Genomic DNA, 20,735 nt, shown 5'->3' on the forward strand with positions numbered 1-20,735 from the left:
GGCTTAGTTCGGTTTTGTTTTCCACAGAGAGGTTCCTTGTTGCATTGTTTATATTGGTAAAAACTGGACGGTACCCCAATGCCCTGCATTAGGAAAGGCCAAGATTCCTTCAGCAGTTAGTGACGGAAACGCAGCTCACTCGCTCTATGGCTAAAGGGACTGTAGCGGCTCAGGTCACTGGGAAGGCGAGGGAACACTAACGGTGGCATCCACTTCTTCCTTGTCTCTTGGCTCATGGTTGACTGGTTTCTTCCAGTTGTGGGGCCTGGGACTCCAAAGCACAGACAGTTGCTCCATTAACTGGATCTACTTTTTCTGATGTTGGAGGAAAGAAAGCCTTTGCTTTTTAGAAGCCAACAGCCCTGGGAGTGCAGTGAGTTACACCTTGGGCTGCTAACAGCAAGGTCACAGCGGGAGAAGGGTGAGGCTGTCTACTCCTGTTAGGAGTTACAGTCTCTGAAACCCACAGGGACAGTTCGACCTTGACCTATAAAGTCACTATGCGCTGAACTCAACGCAAAACTCGGCTATTGTGAGGCAAAGGGCCGCCCAGGCAGGAGTGATTTGTTTATTCATAAGTCATTCTCTAGGGCCTGAGGAATAGAGTGTTGTGATTGGCCAAACCTGCGCCAAAAAGGCCTTGAGGAGGCTGCTGATTGGCTGCTCTACTGGAACTCCCTTCCGGTGGAATGGGAGACCAGTCTCATTGATTTCCCAGCTATTAGCACTCTGGCAAGATAGAGTTAATTGTTGCAATATTAAATTCCAGGAAAATTCCATGTAGCAACATGGAAACTAGTTGCAAGAAGAAGGCCGAATGGAATATGGAAAAATAGCGAACTTTTGCTCTGCGTGAGCGGTAGGAGGATGAATTACTGCAATAACATTTTCAGTATCTTTGCCAAAATATTTGTTCAATAAACACATGTTTGTGGAAAGATAGCCTGGCGTCTCCAGCACGATATGGTGATATTCAGAGCTCCGTTTCTTTCTGGAATGAGAGTGGGCATAGGTAAATAGAGGATGGTTTCGATATATCTGAAAAGCCATTGTTTTGGGGCTTGCTTTGAGGAGGGAGTCCAGCAGAACCTCTTTGTTGGGAGCGCTGGAACATTCTTGCGGTTGCTCCAGGGAGCTCAAGTTACCCAAAGCATGTTCTCCTGCCTGCCTTTGGGATCTGAGTTTCCCAACAGATGCTTGAAAAGTCTTCAGGTGGATCTGTCCGCTGGGGAGAGAAAGAGTTAGAGAAGATATGCTCAGACCAAACAGAGAGAACAGAGCTCAAAACCTTACCCCCTGCCCCATCTACTTAACGCTCTGTCCCCTCTCTAGAGATGCCCTGCTCCCCAGTCACACCTGGAGGAATTATAACAGTACCAAACACCAACCATATTTTCAGCGAATACCCAGCACTTTAGGGTTAGTGCTATCTTTTTCAATGTTATTTTCATTTTAAAAAAACTTTTCATTGGGGGCTCGTACAACTCTTATTGCAATCCATCCATCCATCCACTGTGTCAAGCACATTTGTACATTTGTTGCCCTCATCATTCTCAAAACATTTGCTTTCTACTCCCACCCCCCCTTCATGTTATTTTTTAAGTAGCAAACGAAATTAAGACAGCCCAGTTTCAGCATAAATGAGATAGGATTCATTTGGCGCTTTCTTAGCAGGACTCCTGGAGGTTGGAGGCTTGGCTCCGGAGTGCGTGTGTGTGGTATGTGTGTGATGGCATCTTGATGGGATCAACAAAATGACAGGGTGACGTATAGCAGTGGTTGTCAGCCGCTGGTCTTAGGAACAGAGACACCGCTCCTCTATCTGTCTCCAGGAGGTCTGCCCATGTGCAGATGCACCCACCTATGAGTACCCAGAGTGAAGACTGCTACCCGTGCCACACCATGCTTCAAGACAAAATTTCATTGATTATTCATTAGAAATAAATATTTCACAAGATATAATGGCATATTGTTTTTGTGATTAATCTCTATGCTTTAATGATGTTCAACTTGTAACAATGAAAGTACATCCTGCATATCAGAAATTTACCTGACGATTCATCACAGTAGCAAAATGACAGTTATGAAGTAGCAATGGAAATAATGTTATGGTTGGGGGTCACCACCACATGAGGAACCGTATGAAAGGGTCACGGCATTAGGAAGGCTGAGAACCACTGGGCTATAGGGAGAGTGAGTACAGGGTCTAGTTGTGGGCTGTACCAAGGGTTAAACCGAGTCTCATTTAATGAGTCAGGTATTTATTATTGCCCATCCTACTCCTCCCATGGCCAATGGGTTGCTTCTGACTGACAGACAGCATATAGTGTCCCTGGGGCTGTGGATTGTCATTGGAGTAGATAGCTTCATTTGACTCCTCCAGAGCCACTGGTGGATTTGAACTGCCAACCTTGTGGCTAGCAAATAGAACACATACCTGACCGTGCCAACAGGGTGGCTGTGAGAGGGAGTCAACACGATAGTGGATTCTGAGTGGTGTACCTTCTTACCCCCAGGGACACAGCTTAATCTCAGCCTCCATGCCTTTGCTACCCTGCCCTTACCTCCACCTCTTCTCTGCTCACACATGGAAGAAACATTGTATACACAACAACATAAAGGTGTGCACGATTCAAGCCTTCCCTTCAGAAGCTTCTAGAAGAAAGGTCTGGTGACCTGCCTCCAAAAGGTCACAGCTACAAAAGCCTAACTGAAGAACCTGGGTCCTCAAGAGTGGAAATCAACTTAATGGCAGCTGGTTTATTGTGCACTGACCCTGTTCCCGAACTGGGGTGCATCTGTGAGCCAAACAGACCCGCCTCAAAGCCCTGGCCTGGGGGTGCTCCCCTGCTAATGTGAAAAAGGTATCAACTAATTATACTAAGTCAGTCAGTCACCTCAGGTCTTTGGCGTTGGTGTTGGCAGGGTGGTGTGTGTGTGTGTGTGTGTGTGTAGCACAGACAACCCCTGACTTCACTGGGACCATTCCCCAAGGCTGTCTGTCCATACTGCACTGACTTGCTCAGGCTGTGGCCTGAGGAATGGGGAGCACTGTGATTGGCCAGACCTGGGTCCAGAGATCCCGTATCACTATGGCTATGAGTGCCATGCGCTTGCCAAGGGAGGCCCAGGCTGTGCCCTGCACTAGAGTGGGCTGGAATTTTGAAACCACGATCAGTGGAAGATCTCTTTAGGAAGGCCACCTTGGAGCAGACTTGCAGGAGGTGAGGGAATTGTCCAAGGGGAAGTCTGAGGAAGAGGTTTCCAGGCAGAGGGGGCAGCCAGTACAATAGCCCCGAGGCAGGAATGTGCCTGAGAGAAGGGATAAGGGGAGAGTGGGGGATCATTGGGGCCTGGTTGGTCACTGAGGATGCTGGTTTCTACACTGAGGTGGAAAACAAAACAATAACATTAATAACAACTTTTTAAAAATCTCAGCTTCCTGGATTATTGTACCAGTCTCCTGTGTGGAATGTGTGTGTGTCTGAAAATGTAGCAAAGTTGGGTACCTGGATGTGGACAGAGCATCCCCCTTCCCAAGTTCACAAATGCCCTGGCATCTTCTTTCCACCACCCTACTTCCCAGACAGGGGTGTGGCTCATTCCACCTCCTCACTTGCTCTAGTGACACCTCCAGGCCTGGGAACCCAAGGGCTTCACACAAAGCCCAAAATTAGGTGAGAGGGACCCTGCTCATCCTTTCTAACCACCAGCTAACCATCGCTAATCCCACCCCATTGGACTGAGAGAGCTAGGGGCTGGGGTCCAGAGGGAAACGACTGAGCATGGTGACCGGCCAAGGCTGTCCCAGTATGGTAGGTAAATGGCATACAGTCTGGAGGCTGGAGGGGACAGGTCTCAGCTTTCCTTCCCCATGCCTGGTCTGCCCTCCCTCCCACCCCCACCCCTTCTTTCTTACACACACAATCTCACACATCGGCTGCCTGACACAATGGCCGGGTGGGGCTGAGGAACTAGCTTCCTCCACGGAGATCCCAATCGGTTCCCGTCCCAGAAACAAACACCCGGAGACTCCGACATGCGGCCCACTGCTCTCCCAGCTCCAAGGCGCTGCCGGGACAGGCCGAAAATTGAAGCGGCTTCAGAAAATGATGAAGGTAAATTCTTGGGAAGCTAATGCTGAGAGAGACAGAGTGACAGACAGAGACCAAGGTGGAGGGAAAGAGAGAGTGATAAGCCTTGGCTGGCTCACACCCAAGGCCACAGGTTGGGAATTAGGCTGTTGTGGGAACCATGGGAGAGATGGTCTCAGGATCAGCACCGGACCTTAGCTCAGACTGGTGCTTTTAAACAGCCTGGCCCCAGCACCCCATCCCTGCAAGCCTAGCCCACTGTTCGAGCGGACAGACAATGGGGGCAGAACAGCTCCCACCAAACAGCCCCCTCCCCCCAATCTGAGTTCCTGCCTCTCCGCAGGCTCCATTAACCCGCTGGATCCCTCACGTCTCCCCAGTGTGCGCATGTGGCGTGGTTGTGTGGGGGGGTGTCCGGTTGGGAGTAGGACGCGAGTCCCGTTTCCTGCCTCTACTCACTCAGGCCCGGGAGGTGACTGAGAGTGGAGTGGAAGGGACTCCAGGGTGAGTGCTTGGGGCCGGAATACCTGGGCGGAGTGGGAGGTGGGGGAGGGAGCAAAGGCCGGCACCTGAGGAGGGAGGAGCTGGCCAGCTGGAGGGGTGCTGCCGAACCACCTTGATCAGGCACTTCCTGGCAGACAGAAAGACAGAAAGCTGGGAGACTCACAGCCCCCAGCCCCTGACATTCTTATACAACCTCCTCTTGGGCCTGGACGCCATCCGACTGCCCAGCTGCCTCCTGAAAGGAGTCTGGGGTACCCTTCTCTTACCCCTTGGCTCTGCATTCTCATCCCCTGTGGGAGAAAGCAACACCCAGACCTCATGGTCCTGGTCGCCCTGGCCCTTGACTTCAGTCTGGCCTCCTGACCGCTCCCCGGGCATCTTGGCAGGACCCAGGCCTCTAGTGGGACCTTTCTCAGTGCCCGGATGGTGGGGAGAGAGAAGAGCCCATGCCCAGGGCCGCCCCGGGTCAGAGTCTCCAGGAATCTTCAGGGCAGGAAAAGGAGACTAAAAATAATCCGGAAAGGGAGAGTCCGGAGAGAGGAACTGGGAAATGGGGGGCGGAGGGCCGGTTGGAGCAGGGAAACAGTGATGCATCCTTCACGGCTCAGGCTCAGGTCTGCACACACACACACACACACACACACACACACACACATGCACACACACACCCCTCTCCACACTACATTCCTACACATACACTCTCACCACATAACACAGCTCCTCAGCGCTGCAAGCCCATCCACCACACACACCCCAATCACCACGAAGGGTCCCCATTTAACCCCCCACCCCCCGCAAACAGGCAGAGGCTGTTCTGACGAAAGGAAGCACGCCCACCGACCCAGCACTTTTGCACACCGCACCCCCTCGCAATCCCAGGTCTCTCCTTAGGTGCCCTCTCCCCGCCTCCAACCTCACTGGCCTGACTATGGCAACAGAGGCCAAAAAGAGACCTTGCGGGCTAGCCCAGAAGTGTCCAGGAGCCTCAGGTGGTAGAATGAGAAGGAGGGGCAGGAGGTGGAGAAAAGAGAAACCCAAAAAGCAGAACTCACTGCCATGGAGTCATGCCAACTCATAGGCCCCCTGTAGGGCAAGGCAGAACCACCCCTGTGAGTTTCCCAGGCTGCAGAGAGGCTGGGGGTTTTGAACTGCCGTCCACTGAGTAAGCCCAAGGCCACCAGAGCTCCTCTGGAGAACAGAGCAGGAAGGAGAGGAAGAGAACCAGCCTTCCCTCCAGGCGCTGGGATCCTGGCTCCTCCGCTGGCACACCGCGTCTCTCTCCCTTGATGACATGAGTGGAGTCCACTGGGCGGCAGTGGGTGGGTACATGGGAGTTTGAGTGCTCCTGGTCCACAGGCCTAGCCACCTGGTGGCCCCTGAAGACCCTCTCCCTCCCTCCTCCTCAGGGATGACTTCTGCACCCCGGTGCCTCATCCTCCTGCAGAGTTCTGAGAAAGATGTCAGCCCAGCCCCTGCCCTCAGCAACACCCCCCACCCAGAAGCCCCCTCGGATCATCCGCCCTCGCCCTCCTTCACGCTCCCGGGGGGCTGCCCAGACCTCAGGGCTCCCCCACAACGGCTCCTCCCCACAAGAGCTGCATCCCACCTCCATCGAGGCACTGAACCGGATGTGTACTCCCATCTTCTGGGAGCCCCCAGCAGCATCCCTCAAGCCCCCTGCTCTTCTGCCTCCCCCAGCTTCTAAAGCCAACCTTGACCCCCCAGCTTCTCCAGAGTCATCTTCCAGCACCCCCAGCCCAGTGTCCCGACGCTCTGTCTCCCCAGAGACTGTTCCCCTGCCTCGGTCTCCGGTGCCCCCTCCAAAGCCCTCTGGATCACCTCGCATCCCTCTGCCCCTGCCCTCTGGGACCCCGCCCCAAGATGGCTCTGCCTCCGCCCCTGGCACTGTGCGGAGGCTGGCTGGCAAGTTTGAGTGGGGGCCTGGTGGTCGGGTCCAGTCGGCAGACGCCCTAGAGCTGGAATGTCAAAGTGGAGTGGATGTGAATGGGGAGAGAGAGGCTCCCCAGAGCTTCCTCAGCGGAAGTGGGCCTCAGGAGAATGGACCTGCGGGTAAGTGCATGGGGGGGGGGAGGGATTGGGGTGGCCCCAGGCCAGCTCATCTGTGTTTTCCATGCGTTCAGAGGCCGCGCTCTCAGAGGGCTTGGCAGGTCTCCTTGGAGAACCCCTGAGTACTGGGAGGGCCTCAGAGTTAGAGAGATACATCCTGGTAGTGCCATGGCTAGTGGTGAAGGTTAGGGAGGAGGCTTGGGCAAGGCCAGGCCCCAAGGACTTTCGCCTTAGGACTTCTCTGTGCTCCACAGATGTTTCCCTGGTCTGCCCTCCCTGCTGTCCCTGCGTCTGCCACGCAGCCAGGCCTGGCCTGGAGCTCCGATGGGTGCCTGTGCGGGCCTGTGAGGATGGCCTCAAGGCCCCCTGTCGGGCCTCCCCACTGCGGACCTCCCGCTCTCGCTCCAGCGCCCCAAACAGCAGCCACCCCCCAGTCGTCCTCACATCCTACCGCTCCACAGCGGAGCGGAAACTGCTGCCGCCCCTCAAGCCTCCTAAACCAGCTCGGGTCAGAGAGGAGGCCAGCATCTCTGGGGACCTCTCACAGACAGACTTTGATCTGCCCTCTGACGATGGGATTCAAACAGGTACATGCCCTGGGAGTGGACCTCTGGGATTTGAAGGGCAGGTGTGGATGGAGGTGGGGTTTTCTGAGCGTCCTTGTAGGTAGACAACTCTTAAAGCTTCCCTTTCGGGCTGGTGGGAGTTGGCCTTTTGGTAGTAGCCGTCTCTGCAGCCCTGGATGGAGTCAGGAATCCTGGAGGTCTGTTCTCTTCACCCCAAGTTCTTTGTCTAGGGGACAGTCCTGAGGGAGCACCTTGCAACACTTCTTCAGTAATCATGGAGGCCAGGTACCAAGTCCCCCGCCCCTGCTTCCAGCCCTGCTCCCTGGCTCCTCTCCGTCAGGCCCAGTGTGAAAGTTAAGAAGGGTTGAGATTCTAGAGATAAGCAACGCACGTTTCTGGTCTCAGTTCTGTCCCTTTGTCAGCTCTGTGTTGGGACGTTATTCTACAAGATTTCTGAGTCTCGGTGCCCTTGTCTCTAAAAGACCTTTGAAATTCCCAGCAAACCCATCGAGTTGTTGGGATAGCCTATGGGCAAAGCTCCGTTTTCTTTCCTTTCCAATTATTGTCGCCCACACATCCCCTGGTGACCATCAACATCCATCCCTTCTAGGTGAGTTGTCTTAGGGTCCCCAGCCTCAGCAAACTGATCCTCTCACTGCCATGGAGCGCATGCAGACTCAGAGCGACCCCCTGTGGGTTTCTGAGACCGTTACTGTTTGTGGGAGTAGAAAGCCCAGTCTTTCTCCCTCGGAGCTGCTGATGGTTTTGAACTGCCGACCAGGGCTCCGTGACGAATCATGGCCCATTCATTTATTCAACCACCTGTTACCGGCATCGTGGGAGAACCTCTCCCAGGGCTTGGGCTGGAGGAGTGGGCGCGTGACAGAGTCGGTGACCAGAGCAGGGTCACAGGGGACCACAGGGAGTGGTGGGAGGGGAAGAGTTTCCATTGGATCACGCTGACTTTCCTGGAGGCTTCCACAGGATAGTCCATGGCTGCTACAAGGAGCTGGGCTGCTAATGGCAAGATCAGCAGTTCAAAACCACCAGCTTCTGCGTAGGAGAAAGATGAGGCAGCTTGCTACGCTCTTAAAGAGTTATGGTCTCAGAAACTCACAAGGGCAGTTCTACCCTGTCCTGTAGGGTAGCCGAGAGTTGGCATCGATTTGATGGCAATGGGTCTGGTTTGGGGTTGGTCTGGTGCCTTGTCCTGGCATGGTTATGCTGGCTGGGCACACCCTTACACACAGAGCCCCCCGGGAGGTGACAGCAGCTGGGTCCCCCATCCCTCCTGTCTTTTTCTCCACAGGGATGAGGAGGGGCTGGAGGGGCTGAAGGAGCAGAACTGGGAGCTGCCCCTGCAGGATGGTGAGCCTTTAACCTGGGGTCCCTGTCATGGCCATCAAGAAGAGGGGAGGAAGCCTGGGGTCCTGGGGCCCTGACGAGAATCTCTGCTTTCCAGAACCCCTGTACCAGACATATCGAGCTGCCGTCCTCTCAGAGGAGCTGTGGGGGGCTGGTGAGGGTGCGAGCCCGCCGCCCACAAACCCTGGAGATGCCCCCTCATTGTCAAGGCTCCCTGGACCTCGCAACACACTGTGGCAGGAACTTCCTGCTGTTCGTGACAGCGGCCTATTGGAGACCCTGACCTCCCAGGAGAGGCGCATGCAAGAGGTGGGTGCCCCCGGGGTTGGGACCAGGCAGCCTGTGTGTGGGTAAACAGCCTGACCTAAGCTGTGGATTGGCCCGGAGCTGGGCTTTCCCCTCCTGCCCTATCTGTCCTTCCCTAGAGCCTGTTTGAGGTGGTGACGTCTGAGGCCTCCTACCTGCGCTCTCTGCGGCTGCTGACCGACACCTTTGTGCTTAGCCAGGCACTCCGGGACACGCTCACCCCTCGGGACCACCACACCCTCTTCTCCAATGTGCAGCGTGTCCTGGGCGTCAGCGAGCGGTCAGTGGGGGTCCCTGTCCCTGTAGGAGACCAGGCCCCAGGGTCTGAGCACTCTCCTGGTTGCTCCCTGGCCCTGCTCTGGAGAACACAGGAGCCTGGCTCTCTGTCCCCTCCACTGCTCTTTCCTCCCCATGCCTCCAGGTTTCTAGGGACATTATTGTCCCGGGTGCGCTCCTCTCCCCACATCAGTGACCTGTGTGACGTGGTGCACACCCACGCCGTGGGCCCTTTCTCAGTGTACGTGGATTATGTCCGGAACCAGCAATATCAGGAGGAGACCTACAGCCGCCTCCTGTAAGGGCCCCCCAAAGGGCTGGCCATGGGATGGAAGCTGGGCGCCCAGCTCGGGCCTAGGGAGGACCTTGAGGCAGATACTGGTCATAGAGGTGAGCTGCCTGGTCTTATTTCTGCAGGGACACGAACCTACGCTTCTCTGCGGAGCTGCGGCGGCTACAGAGCCTCCCCAAGTGTGAGCGGCTCCCCCTGCCATCCTTCCTGCTGCTGCCCTTCCAGCGCATCACCCGGCTGCGCATGCTGCTGCAGGTACCGCCTGCCTTCCGGGCTTTCCTGGGTCACAGTGCAGCTGGAGCACTCCCCCAGAGGCCGCTTGCTTGCCTTACTCAAAACGCAAACTCACTCCCATGGAGTCCATTCAGACTGGGTAGAATGCCCCAGAGACAGTTGTTCTTCCTGGGAACAGAACAGCCCCCTAACCCCCATCCCCGCTTTCAATCAATCAACTCCCTCCCAAGCCTGGCAACTCCACTTGAATCAGAGTAGAACTGCTGGCCATCGGGTTTTCAAAGGCAGGTTTTTCAGACAAAGGTTGCCAGTCCTTTCTTCCGAGGCCCCCCTGGGTGGATTTGAGCCTCCAACCTCACTCGCACTTGGCAGCTGAATCCGTTAACCATGTCTACATGACCCTCAACTCACTGCCATTGAAATAATTCTGATTCATAGGGACCCTATGGGTCAGAGTAGAACTGACCCTATGGGTCCCAGACTGTAACTGCTGAAGGGGGTAGAAAGCCTCCTTTTTCTCCCACAGAGCAGCTGGTGGTTTTGAACTGCTGGCCTGGCAGTTAGCAGTCTACTGGGCAACCATTGTGCCACCAGGTTGACTCTTCCGCACGATGCCAAAGCTCTAAACAAAACAAAACACATTTCCTACCACCGACCCTAGGACAGGGTAGAACTGCCCCTGTGAGTGGCACTCTGTCTTCTGCCGTATCACCATTGATGGTTTCAAACCAGACACAACCTTCTAGACTACCATGGCTCACAGCTTCTACTCAGGAGTCACTGGTTGACTTTTACCTGGAGTTCCCCAGTGGTCCCAGGGGGCAGGGGGTGAGAGAAGGGAGCGTCAGGTGAGAGACATGAGGACTAGGGGTTGAGACCTCAAGCCAGTCCCTTCCTTTCTCTAGGTCTCAGGGGGACTCAGGGAGTGACCTTCAAGGTCATCTCCAGCTTCTTCTACTGCATGCATTCTCAGGGAGAGTGATATTACTCCCACGGAGCAAGTTCAAGTGGGAGCTCTCAGGCATTTCAATGGTGTGCTCTCCATGTACAGTTGCATCTGTGGCGTTGAAATCTCATGGTAGGAGGTGAGAAAGAAAAGAATGTCTTCAAAATAGAGATTAAAAAACAAACCACCAAGCCAGTGGTGGTCAAGCCAACACCCACACTCATGTGATCCCCGTGTGTATCAGAGTGGACCTGTGTTCCACTAGGGTTTTTAATTAATAGAGTTTTGGGAAATAGATGATCAGACCTTTCTTCTGAGGCATCTCTGGGTGGACTAGAACTTCCAACCTTGAGATTGGTAGACCATTTCATTGGCAAGCGAGTACCTTAGCCAACTTTTTCGCCTCTCACTGCCATCAAGTCAATTCTGACTCATAGGGCGGGGCCGAACTGCCCCTCGGGTTTCTGAGATGGTCACTCTTTACAGGAGTAGAAAGTCTCATCTTTCTCCCGCTCTAGGAATCCCAAAATTGTCCTTATCTCCTTATCAGCGCAAAAACGGGCAGGGGAGAAAGGCTAAGGAGCACTCATTTATTGCAGGGTAGAAACCTTGCCCACCTTAAAACCAAGTCCCTTGAAGCAGTGGGACTCTGGGTGAGAAGAGTCCACAGCTACATGATCAGCTCTGCAGTGTTTAATTCAGCTTTGTGCAGTTCAGTATAGCCAGCACAATCAAACAGTGGTAAGAACTCTAACAGCTAAATGTCTATGGAGTATTCTAATTACTATGCTAAGCTATGTACCCACTTAACCTTCCCAATAAACTTGTTTTTTTTTAATTTTTTATTGTGAATTGGGTGAAGGCTTACAGAACAGATCATCATTTATGTTCAACAATTCATAGGCTCATTCACATTCTGGTTCAACTCATCTATTTAATCCCCTCAATGCACCATCACTTAGCCCACTTCCTCCCTGCCTCCTCCTATCATCTCTTTCCTTCTCCCCAGACTTTGTCCTTGAGTAAATGCTGCCCTTTTGATCCTAAGTGGTTGATTATTCTAGATAGAAGTGGGTTCAGTTCCAGACCTGTGGGTCAGCTTAGGTTGTGGTCTTGAAAGGGGTCTCACCAGGGTTCATCTGACCAGAAAGTCAGTAATCTTTTTTGATTTTGAGTTCTGTTCCCATTTTGCTCCTGTTCTTTCCAGGCTCTTCTAAGGGATCCTCTTTGGAGCAGTTGGTGGTGGTAGCCGGGCACCATCTAGTTCTTCTGGTCTCAGGGCTGTGGTGATTGAGGTTTGCATGGCCCATTAATCCATTGGCTAACCCACTGTTTCTATGTGTGTTGTGATTTTCTTTGTGTGTGTGTGTGTTTTCATAACTCTCCTCTCCTCTGGATGGCGAGAGGACCAAGAGAGTTGCACCTTAGTTGGCTGTTCAAGGAGGCCTGGTAGCATAGTGGTTATGTGTTGGACTACTATCTGCAAGGTCAGCAGTTCAAAACCATGAGCTGCTCTGTGGGAGAAAGAAAGACTGGGCTTTCTAGTCCATCCAAGAGTTACGGTCTCAGAAGCTCACAGAGGTAGTTCTACCCTGTCCAATAGGGTCACTATAGGATCACTATGAGTGGCATACACCAGTGGCAGAGAGCGTTGGCTGCTGATGAACTTTTAAGACCCCAGTCACTACCAACCAAATTAGGATGCAGAACATTGTCTTTGTGAACGCTATGTCGAATTGACATCGGTATCCCCAGAGACGGTGGTCCTGATCTTCCGGGCCCAGTCACTCGTTCCTGGGGAAATTTACCTCATTTTATAGTTGAGAAAAGTGGAACAAGGGACAGTTAACTAACTTTCTCCAGATCATGCAAATAATAATTGATTGAGATGATACTTAAATGTACTCTTTAAAAAAATCACTTTTATTGGGGGCGCTTACAGATTTTATAACAATGCATAACTCAATTGTGTCAAGCACACTTGCACATATGTTGCCATCATCATTTCCAAAACATTTCTTTCTACTTGAGCCCTTGGTATCAGCTCCTCTTTTTCCCCTTCCCTCCCCCTTAAAACTGCTGTGCTAGGCTGTTTGCACTGACAGTTGTGGTTAATAACGATTAAAATGTAATCATTGCTACCCTCTTTTCAGCATTTACTGTATGCTCGGACATGCTAAGTCTGTACGTAGATTCCTTTACTGAAAATGCTCACAACATGCTATGAAGTGGGCCTTGCTCCCATTTTACAAGTGAGAAAAACTGAGGCCCAGAGAGGGAACCCAACTTGCTCCGGGCTCTGCGGATGGGGTGTGGATGGATTTCTCTATCAGCCCTGTGACTGCCGAATGGAACATTTCTCCAAGCCAGCAGTGTATGACTCCCAGGTCTACCAAGCAGGGGTCTAATGACCTTCTTCCCTGTCCCCAGAATATCCTGAACCAAACAGAGGAGGGGTCCAGCCGCCAGGAGAACGCACAGAAGGCCCTCGGTGCTGTCAGCAAGGTGGGGAGGAGGGTTGCTGAGGATGGGAGAGGTGAGATGGGAGGGGTGGCAGGGAGTAGGGGCTGGCTGCAGAGGTGGGTGACCTGGCTCCCCTTATGCAACGCAGATCATTGAGCGGTGCAGCGCCGAGGTGGGGCGCATGAAGCAGACAGAGGAGCTGATCCGGCTCAACCAAAGGCTGCGCTTTCACAAAGTCAAGGTTAGTTCTGGCCCAGACACCCCACTCTCCCCAGAGACCTCAAGGCCACATCCTACAGAACCTCCTGCTTCCTCGCCCTGCAGGCCCTGCCCTTGGTCTCCTGGTCTAGGCGCCTGGAGCTGCAGGGAGAGCTGACGGAGCTGGGGTGCCGCAGGGGTGGCGTCCTCTTCCCCTCGCGCCCCCGCTTCACCCCCCTCTGCCTGCTGCTCTTCAGTGACCTGCTGCTCATCACGCAGCCCAAGAGGTGGCTCCCAGGGGGCGGGTGGGGGGAGGAGGGTGGTACCCAGGCGGGGTGGGAGGGGTGAGGCCCTAATCTCACTCTGAGCCTCCTCTTTCCTGGGCAGTGGGCAGCGGCTGCAGGTGCTGGACTATGCCCATCGCTCCCTGGTCCAGGCCCAGCAGGTTCCAGACCCCTCTGGACCACCCACATTCCGACTCTCCCTTCTCAGCAACCACCAGGGCCGGCCCACCCACCGGCTCCTCCAAGCTTCATCCCTGTGAGTTGTATCTCCTTTAGAATCCCCCCACCAGGGGTTCCCCCCTGACCTCTCAGCCCCTCACCCAGCTCTTCCCCAGTCTCTCTTCTCTGTGAGGCCAGCTTAACCCCTGGGTCCAACTGTGACTCCCCTTCTGTCCTCACCAGATCAGACATGCAGCGCTGGCTGGGAGCCTTCCCTACTCCAGGTCCCCTTCCCTGCTCCCCAGACACTATCTATGAGGACTGTGGTAAGTGCCTGAAAGGGAGAGGGGAAGGAGATGCTGGGAGAGAATCCTGACTCTATTGCATTGTCATCCTCCTCCCCCTTCCTCCCACCCCCACCAGAATGTTCCCAGGAACTGGGTTCAGAGCCTTCTACACCTGTCAAGACAGAGGGACAGAGTCTGGTCTCTAGGAGTCCCCCCAAGCCCCTGCACAAGGGTCCTGAAGGTGAGAGATGGATATATGGTCATTAAACAAGTATTTATTAAGTGCCAACTGAGGAAGCCTTGGTGGTATGGTGCTTGTGCCTTGGGCTGCTACCTGCAAGGTCAACAGTTCAAAACCACCAGCTGCTCCTTGGGAGAAAGATGAGACTTTCTACTCCCATAGAGAGTTACAGTCTCAGAACCCACAGGGGCAGTTTCACTCTGACCTATAGGATCACTATGAGTGGCTTGATGGCAATGGCTTTGGTTTTGTTTTTGGAAGCACCAACTAGGTGATGAGCATTGCCGTAGGAAAGCTCTGTGAGCCAAACACAATGAGTCCTGCCCCGCAGAGGAGGCAAGCAAAATGAATAGGAAAATGATCCAGTGCATGAACACCCACCCCAAACCACTGCCTCAAGCCCGCTCTGACTCACCGCCACCCTGCAGGAGTGTCTGAGACTGTAAATCGTTTTTTTAATTAATCATTTTACTGAGGGGGCTCTTGCAAATCTTATAACAGTTCATCATTCAATTGTATTAAGCATACTTGTACATTTGTTGCCATCATCATTTCCAAAACATTTCCTTTCTGCTTGAGCCCTTGGTATCAGCTCCTCTTTTTCCCCCTCCCTGCCCCACATTCCCACCCTCATGACTCCTTGATAAATTACATATTATTGTTATTTTGTATCTTACACCATCCGTTGCCTCCCTTCACCCACAATTCTGTTACTCGTCCTCCTCAGTGGGGTGTGTGAGTGTTATATATCCAGCCTTGTGAGCAGTTCCCCATTTCTCCCCCTCCCCCTCCCCTCATGGCATCACAGTCCCATTTATGATCCCAAGGGGTTAATCTGCCTTGGATTCCATGTGTCAAGAGCTCTTATCTGTACCAATGTACGTAATCTGGTCTAGCTGGATTTGTAAGGTGAAACTAGATCATGAGAGTGGTGGGGAGGAAGCACTCAGGAACTAGAGGAATGTTGTGTGTTTTGTCAGTGCTATACTGCATCCTGGTTGACTCATCCCTTCCTTGTGACCCTTCTGTGAGGGGATGTCCAATTGTCTACTGATGGGCTTTGGGTCTCCACTCCAAACCTCTTTGACCTAATTGTTTCTTTTGGATCTTTTGATACCTGATACCTCATCCTTTCGACACCTCATGATCACACAGGCTGGTGTGTTTCTTCCATGTGGGTTTTGTTGCTTCCCTGCTAGATGGCTGCTTGCTTAACTTCAAGCCTTTAAGACCCCAGGTGCTATATCTTTTGATAGCTGGGCACCATCAGCTTTCTTCACTACATTTGTGAGACTGTAAATCTTTATGGAAGCAGGTGGCCCATCTTTCTTCTAGAGACGTGGCTGACTGTGGCTAGCAGATAATACCTAAGCCAGCGCAAGCCCAGGGGTCCTTGTGCAGTCATTTAAAGGTGAAAAGTGCTATGGGCAAAACCAAACCCAACCGAACTCTCTGCCATGGAGTCAATCGGACTCCTAGCAATCCTCTAGGACAGGGGCAAACTTCCCCTGTGTGTTTCTGAGACTGTAACTTTTTATGGGAGTAGAAACCCTCATCGTTCTCTCTCAGAGCAGCTGGTGATTTTGAACTGCTGACCATCAGTCCCATGTGAAACCCACTATGCTACCAGGCTTCTTGGGCATGTGGGACAAAACCCCAGAACATCTCACTGCCTTCGAGTTCATTCTAGGACAGGGTTTCTGAGAGTGTAACTGAGACTGTAACTCCACGAAAGGAGAAAGCCTCATCTTTCCCCAGCGGAGTGGCTGGTGGTTTTGAACTGCTGACCTTATGGTTAGCAGCCCAAAGCATAACCTGCTATCTCACCAGGGCTCCAGTGAGGAATTTTGCACCATGGCTATCTGGAGGTAAAACATCCTAGTCAGAGACAATGGTGCATGCAAAGGTCCTGAGGCCCAGGGTAGTTGGAGGAACAGCAAGGAGGCCCGTGTGGCTGAAGTGGTTGAGGAGCAGGCAGAGAGAAGCAGGAGAACATGTCACAGTGATAAACCAAAACCAGATCTTACGGATCCTTCTAGGTGGTTGTAGAGGAGCCATGACGACATAGTGGGTAACGTGCGTTGGGCTGCTAACCACAAGGTCAGCAGTGTGAAACCATCAGCCGCTCTGCGGGGCAAAGATGATGCTTTGAGTCCCGTAAAGAGCGCCAGTCTTGGAAACCCACAGGGGCGGGTCTACCCGGTCCCATGGGCTCTCTCTGAGTCGCCGTCGACTCGGTAGCAGTGAGTTTGAATTTGAAGTGGCTGTAAGGTCTCTTCAGCTGAGATGATCAGTTGTGGCAGGGTTTCTACTAATTCCCACAGCCACCACACCTTAAGGTCTTTGTCCCCTGCACCCCCCACCATGGCCTCTCTCTGCCTCCTCAGCTGACCTTCCGGACTCTCCGGCTCTTTCCCCAGGCTGGTTGAAGGGGATCCCCGGCGCCTTCCCTGCGCAGTTGGTGTGTGAAGTCACAGGGGAACATCAGCGGCGGAAGCACCTGCGCCAGCACCAGAGGCTTCTCGCAGCTGCTGGGCCCTCTTCAGGCACCTCCAGCGATCCTCCGCCCTAACACAGCCCCGGGAGGGGCCCCCGATTGGGACAGAACACTTGGCTGAAATGTTCAGCCAGAGAGGACAAAGCCCACACATCCACGAGTCATCGTCGACGACAACACTACCTCGAGTGGTAACCAACAGAGCAAGCTCTAGGATAAGGCCGCCAACGGAAACCAGGCCTCTGAGCCTCCTACAAGGAGGCGCGAGAACAACTTGAATGTGTGACTCAGTAAAGACCACTTACCAGCCGTGGAGTTGACCCTGGCTCATGGGGGCTCCTTGTGTGCCAGGAGCGGAACTGCTCCCGAGGGCTTTCAGTGACTGGCTTTTTACCAGTAGGCCGCCAGGCTCAGGTTTTGAGGGGTCTCTGGGTGGATTGGAACCTCCAACCTTTCAGGTAGCAGCCCCGCACAGCTGTTTTTGCCCCCACCCCTCAGGGACTCTGGAGACTAAGTTGTTGGTTGCCATCAAGTCGATTCCAAATCATGGCGACTCCAGGTGGGTAGGGAGAACTGCCCCACAGGGTCTTCAAGCAGCAGATTGCCAGCCTGCCTTGTGAGGGCCCTCTGGGTGGGTTCAAACCGCCAACCTTCCAGTTAGTGACCCAGCCTTGACCATGAGCACTGCCCAGGGACTCCTGCAGGCTTATTACAGAGCAGCTAATAGGCACTGAGCTGGCTGAACCCCCCTGACCAACGAGTATCCTGTCCCCACTCACAGCCAGGGAAGATGAAGCTAGGTCAATGCAGTTTAAAGAGGGACACATTGGAGAACAAGTTCTAAGACAAAATGGCCAACAGGGAGGAGCAGGGACCCATTCAGTCAGTGAAGATGCTCTGGGTACCGGAGACCAGTCAATGGCCCCGCTTGGTTCCGCGACAATGACGGGTCTACCCTTTGAGACAGGGAAGTTTTGAGTCTGTCCTCAGGGTGCTTCCTGTGCCTTCAACCCCCCTTTCCCAGGACATTCCAGAGTACGCGGTTCAGAGCCATGTGCCTGTGTGTGCGAGAGGTGAATCTCATCCATTGAATAGAGTGTGTGGTGGGCTCCTTCTGCCTCTGAAGATGGAGCGATCCATTTCTTCCCTCCTCCCACTTTCCCCATTATTCTCTTCAAGAAAGACACTGCTCTAGTGTGTCTCCAAGAGCAGGTGCGCTGGGGGCTGTGTCTCTTGGAGGTCAAGGTTCCATGACAATGACAACTGGAGTGTGATGCTAGCTGAGCAAGTTGACAGAGGCTGATGCTGAGGTCCCCTGTGGGCTCTTCTTGCCTCAGAGTCTGACCTCCAGGACTCTCGCCAGACCTCTATATGTCCCTACCAGAACTACAACCAGCTTTCACGCCTGCTATGTGTCTCAGGCTTGGGTGACCAAATGGCAGCTGTGAGTCATGGGAACTTCTCGAACTTGCCCTCATCCTGGTCCTCTCGCAGAAACACTGAGCCAAGCAGGGGGGTGAGGATGGAGAACTGGCGCCGATGCCCAACTCCATCCACAGCATCTGCTTCCAGATGAGAAACTGCCTCAGAATGATGCCAGGCAGAGGTGGAGGGCAGTGGGAGTGGAGCAGACAGTGGCTGGGCCCAGGCCTCAGACAAGGTCATCCCTGGGTTAGGCCGTGCACATCTCTTCTTCTGCTCGTGCTTGGCAACTTTCCACAGGAGGTGCAGGGACTCTCAGAGGCGGACACAGGCATTTGGTATGTCCGTGACTAGCCCAGTGCCCAGCATGTGGGAAGCCCTCTATAAATGCTAGCAGATCTCTACTGGGGAGTGCATGGTTCAAGGGGCAATGGCTTTCCAAGGAGTGGTGCTGGTTGGAAAGGGATGCTTCAAGAGTACAGGCCAGTTCTGCTGGTCACTGGGGCTCAGAGCCCAGGTCAAGGCCTGAGAGTGTTGGCCCATCTCTAGCCCCTGATGGCTCTGAGCTGGTCGGCCGGGGAAGGAGGACTGTAAAGGATGGCTGTAGGCTGGGGCAGAAGACTGGCAGGGCCAGCCTGGCTGGGACTCCAGGAGGGGATGGAAGATGCGAAAGGACAAAAAAAACAACAAACAAATTGGCAACAATAAACATTCTTTATTGACCAGCCAAGTAACTTTGTGTTCAATTCAATTGAACATCTATTAATTGAGTCTTCTGATGGGCCAGGCACTGTTCTAGGTGATGGGCAAGCTTGCCCTCAAGTAGCAAAGGTTCTAGCTGGGGGAGACGAAATGTCCCTGGGCTACAAGTGGCCCAGTGGGTAGAGAGTGACTGACTTACCTAGGAGTCCTGGAGCTCCAGTGACCAAGAGAACACATTAGTAAGATAAACCCAGAAAGGGGAAGAAAATTCAGCCCTAGCTGTGATACTGTCCTGGGGTGAGGGCAGGGACAGAGGACATTTAGTTAGGGTCAGGGGAAACTTTCGACTAGGTGGTGCAGGGCAAACAGTCCTGAGGGGAGGTGGTGTACAGTCTGGAAGTTCTATCAGGGAGGCTGAGGGGCAGGACAGAAAAATCGCATCCAAACTCACTGCCATCGAGTCAATTCTGACTCATAGTCACCCTATAGGACAGAGTAGACCTGCCCCTGCGGGTTTCTGAGACTGTAACTTTCTTCCTTTTTAACAGTTTTATTGGCACTTAACCCACATATCACACAATGAGACTATAACTCTTTTTGGGAGTGGAAAGCTAAGCTTTCCTCCCGCAGAGCAGCTGGTGGGTTTGAACTACTGACCTTGTGGTTTGCAGTCCAACAAGGAACCATCATGCCACCAGGACTCCTGAGAAGCATGAAGTAAACGATCATGAGAAAGGGGCAGTGTGTGTGGCTTAGGGGACTGGGAACAGAGTGCCCAAGGAGAAGGGGGGTGGGAGATGGGGAAGTGGTCAGACAGACAGGAAGGGGAATGAATGAAGGGTGGGTACAGATGGCAGTTAGGCTCAACTCGAAGTCCTGCCCTTCCCCCTTTGTCACAGCCACCCACAACTTCTCATTGCTGGGTTGCTCTGTACACGTCTTTCCTCTCTGGGACGCCTTCTGGGTGTCAAGGAGAGGCTGGGGGAGGCAAGGTCTCTCAGTGATGCCCAGGCCTGGGGGTGAGAGGGGGAGGCGGCTGCAAATGGCCCAGGAGGTATAGAGAGTTTGACTGACTTACCTAGGAGTGCTGGAGCTCCGGTGACCTTGTTCCTGCAAGTTCTGGCATCCTGGGAAATGGGGTAAGCATTGGGCTGCTAACTAGAAGGGGGTCACTGGGAACCCATCAGCCACTCCTTGGGAGAGAGATGAGCCAGTTTGCTTCCATCAAGAAGAGAGGTGGGAAAGTCTGGCCGAGTTCGAAAAGCCATACACGATTTGCAGTTTTCATTCAGAGTTGCTGAAAGGAGCCTTGTGGCCTCGTGGTTCCGCGTTGAGCTGCTAACCGATAGGTCAGCAGTTCGAAACCACCAGTCGCGCCACATCTCCTTCCCTAAAGGGTCACAGCCTCAGAAACACACAGGGGCAATTCCACCCTGTCCTCTAGGGTCACCAGGAGTGAGTCCTTTCTATACAATTGGTGGTGGTTTAGCATCTTACAATAGACTTCTGCAAAGTTCTTGTCAAAGGCTGTAACAGCCAGGAGGGGTCTCTTGTGATCCACCAGGCCGGAACTGGAGAGGCTAGAGGAGGTGGGCCCCTTCTCTTTGCACATCTTGGTCTTGAGAGGGAACTTTCTTATTCTTTGTCTATGTTCCCCTTCACCTATCTGTCTATTCAATGTGCAGATTCCTCCTCCATCCCTCTACCCAATAGCCAATGAGATTGTTTAGGGCAACTGTCCTGCCCTGTTTCCTTGGGACGTCACTTTGAAAGCTTGGTGGTCAGAAAAATGAATGTGGGCGTCTCAAGATGACATTCGGATTATTTTAAGG

At 53.3% G+C, this 20,735-nt stretch overlaps 1 protein-coding gene across 1 annotated transcript; it reads left to right on the forward strand.

The window, feature by feature from the left end:
* The first annotated feature begins 6,055 nt into the window (after positions 1-6,055).
* Positions 6,056-16,854, forward strand: ARHGEF15 (Rho guanine nucleotide exchange factor 15). The gene is made up of 15 exons (XM_075559129.1): positions 6,056-6,668; positions 6,920-7,252; positions 7,462-7,516; positions 8,541-8,599; positions 8,694-8,905; positions 9,022-9,182; positions 9,324-9,476; positions 9,596-9,725; positions 13,081-13,155; positions 13,262-13,354; positions 13,438-13,598; positions 13,699-13,851; positions 13,998-14,080; positions 14,178-14,282; positions 16,703-16,854. The coding sequence occupies exons 1-15, from the start codon at positions 6,056-6,058 to the stop codon at positions 16,852-16,854; spliced, it is 2,538 nt and encodes an 845-aa protein (XP_075415244.1).
* The last annotated feature ends 3,881 nt before the right edge of the window (positions 16,855-20,735 follow it).

The sequence above is a fragment of the Tenrec ecaudatus genome, chromosome 10 (genome assembly GCF_050624435.1).
Source record: "Tenrec ecaudatus isolate mTenEca1 chromosome 10, mTenEca1.hap1, whole genome shotgun sequence".
Lineage (NCBI taxonomy): Eukaryota > Metazoa > Chordata > Mammalia > Afrosoricida > Tenrecidae > Tenrec > Tenrec ecaudatus.

Bases quoted from the DNA above. Each gene is read 5' to 3' on its own strand.
- ARHGEF15 (XM_075559129.1), top strand. From the start codon at position 6,056: ATGTCAGCCCAGCCCCTGCCCTCAGCAACACCCCCCACCCAGAAGCCC. The intron at 7,517-8,540 runs GTACCAAGTCCC...TTTTCTCCACAG, and splicing joins TCAGTAATCATGGAGGCCAG to GGATGAGGAGGGGCTGGAGG. The intron at 14,081-14,177 runs GTAAGTGCCTGA...CACCCCCACCAG, and splicing joins CACTATCTATGAGGACTGTG to AATGTTCCCAGGAACTGGGT.